The sequence below is a fragment of the Mus pahari genome, chromosome 14 (assembly GCF_900095145.1).
Source record: "Mus pahari chromosome 14, PAHARI_EIJ_v1.1, whole genome shotgun sequence".
Classification (NCBI taxonomy): domain Eukaryota; kingdom Metazoa; phylum Chordata; class Mammalia; order Rodentia; family Muridae; genus Mus; species Mus pahari.
The window spans coordinates 17,445,205-17,446,469 of record NC_034603.1 but is presented as its reverse complement, the minus strand read 5'-3'; the positions used below and the strand labels follow the sequence as shown (position 1 = coordinate 17,446,469).

The following is a 1,265-nucleotide window of genomic DNA, read 5'->3' as shown; positions in this document are numbered from 1 at the left end:
AGTACTTATCAGAATTAACCAGAAAAGCTAATAAAAAAAAAGACATTTCAAGACAGTAAACAAATGTCAGCATATAATTTTATACCCAGTAAAAATATTCAAGGATGAAGAAAGCATAAATGTGTGCACATGTTTTCAATAGGGTACATTTGCTTCTCCCCCAGACAAACCGCAGTTGACAGATGCAGGCTCTCAAGCGCTGTATCTCACCTCTTCTGACACCAAGTTCAACCAAGAGCCCCACCACCACAGGGACACTTCCCCAGTAGTTTCCTCAGGGCCCCCATCACTTCTTTGTTCCTTAGACTGTAAATCAGAGGGTTGAGCATGGGCGTGATCATGGTGTAGAAGGCAGAGACCACTTTGTCCTGCTTGGAGGAGTGGTAGGCCTGTGGCCGCATGTACGTGATCATGGCAGCCCCGTAGAAGAGGGAGACCACGATCATGTGGGAGGAACAGGTAGCGAAGGCCTTCCGACGCCCTTCGGCAGAGCGCATCCGGAGCACTGCCACCAGGATCCTGAGGTAGGAGGCCGAGATGACGGAGAAGGGCAGGAGAAGCATGAGGACGCAGCAGACGTAGATCATGGACTCGTAGAGACTGGTGTCAGCACAGGCCAGCTTGAGCACTGCAGGAACCTCACAGAAGAAGTGGTCGATCTCCTGAGAACCGCAGTAGGGGAAGCGAAGTGTAAAAACAGCCTGGATCAGTCCATCTACCAGGCCAAAGAGCCAAGACCCCGCTACCATGAGCCAGCAGACGCGGCGGCTCATGATTACGGAGTATCTCAGCGGGTTGCTAATGGCCACATAGCGATCATAGGCCATGAAGGCTAGCAGGAAGCACTCATCCCCCAGGAGGGTGAGGAAGAAAAGAATCTGGAGTCCACAACCCACGAAGGAGATGGAGCCACGGCCCAGGAGAAAGTCAGCAGCCATCCGTGGCACAATGGTGGAGATGAGCATGAGGTCCATGAGGGACAACCAACTGAGGAAGAAGTACATGGGGCTGTGCAGGCGAGAGTCCATAAGGATGAGGAGGATCATGAGCCCATTGCCAGAGAGGGCCACCAGGAACATGACCATAATGATGGAGAAGAGGAAGAGATGCAGTGGAGAGTGGGTGAAGAGGCCCAGGAGGACAAAGTGAGAGATGAGAGTCTGGTTGCCTGCCCAGGCCATTGTTAGGGAGCGCTGGGATCTGGAAGTGGGTTTACAAAATCAGCAATATAAGACGAAAGGATGGACTATCCAGAGACTACCCCA

General features: G+C 52.0%; 1 protein-coding gene across 1 annotated transcript; it reads right to left on the bottom strand.

Annotated features, from left to right (window-relative positions):
• Positions 1–227: 227 nt before the first annotated feature.
• Positions 228–1,181, bottom strand: LOC110332584 (olfactory receptor 56-like). Its single transcript, XM_021213857.1, has one exon. The coding sequence runs from the start codon at positions 1,179–1,181 to the stop codon at positions 228–230; it is 954 nt and encodes a 317-aa protein (XP_021069516.1).
• Between the last annotated feature and the right edge of the window lie 84 nt (positions 1,182–1,265).

What these genes read in the sequence shown, in the direction of transcription:
- LOC110332584 (XM_021213857.1), bottom strand. Translation starts at nt 1,181, where the DNA reads ATGGCCTGGGCAGGCAACCAGACTCTCATCTCTCACTTTGTCCTCCTG.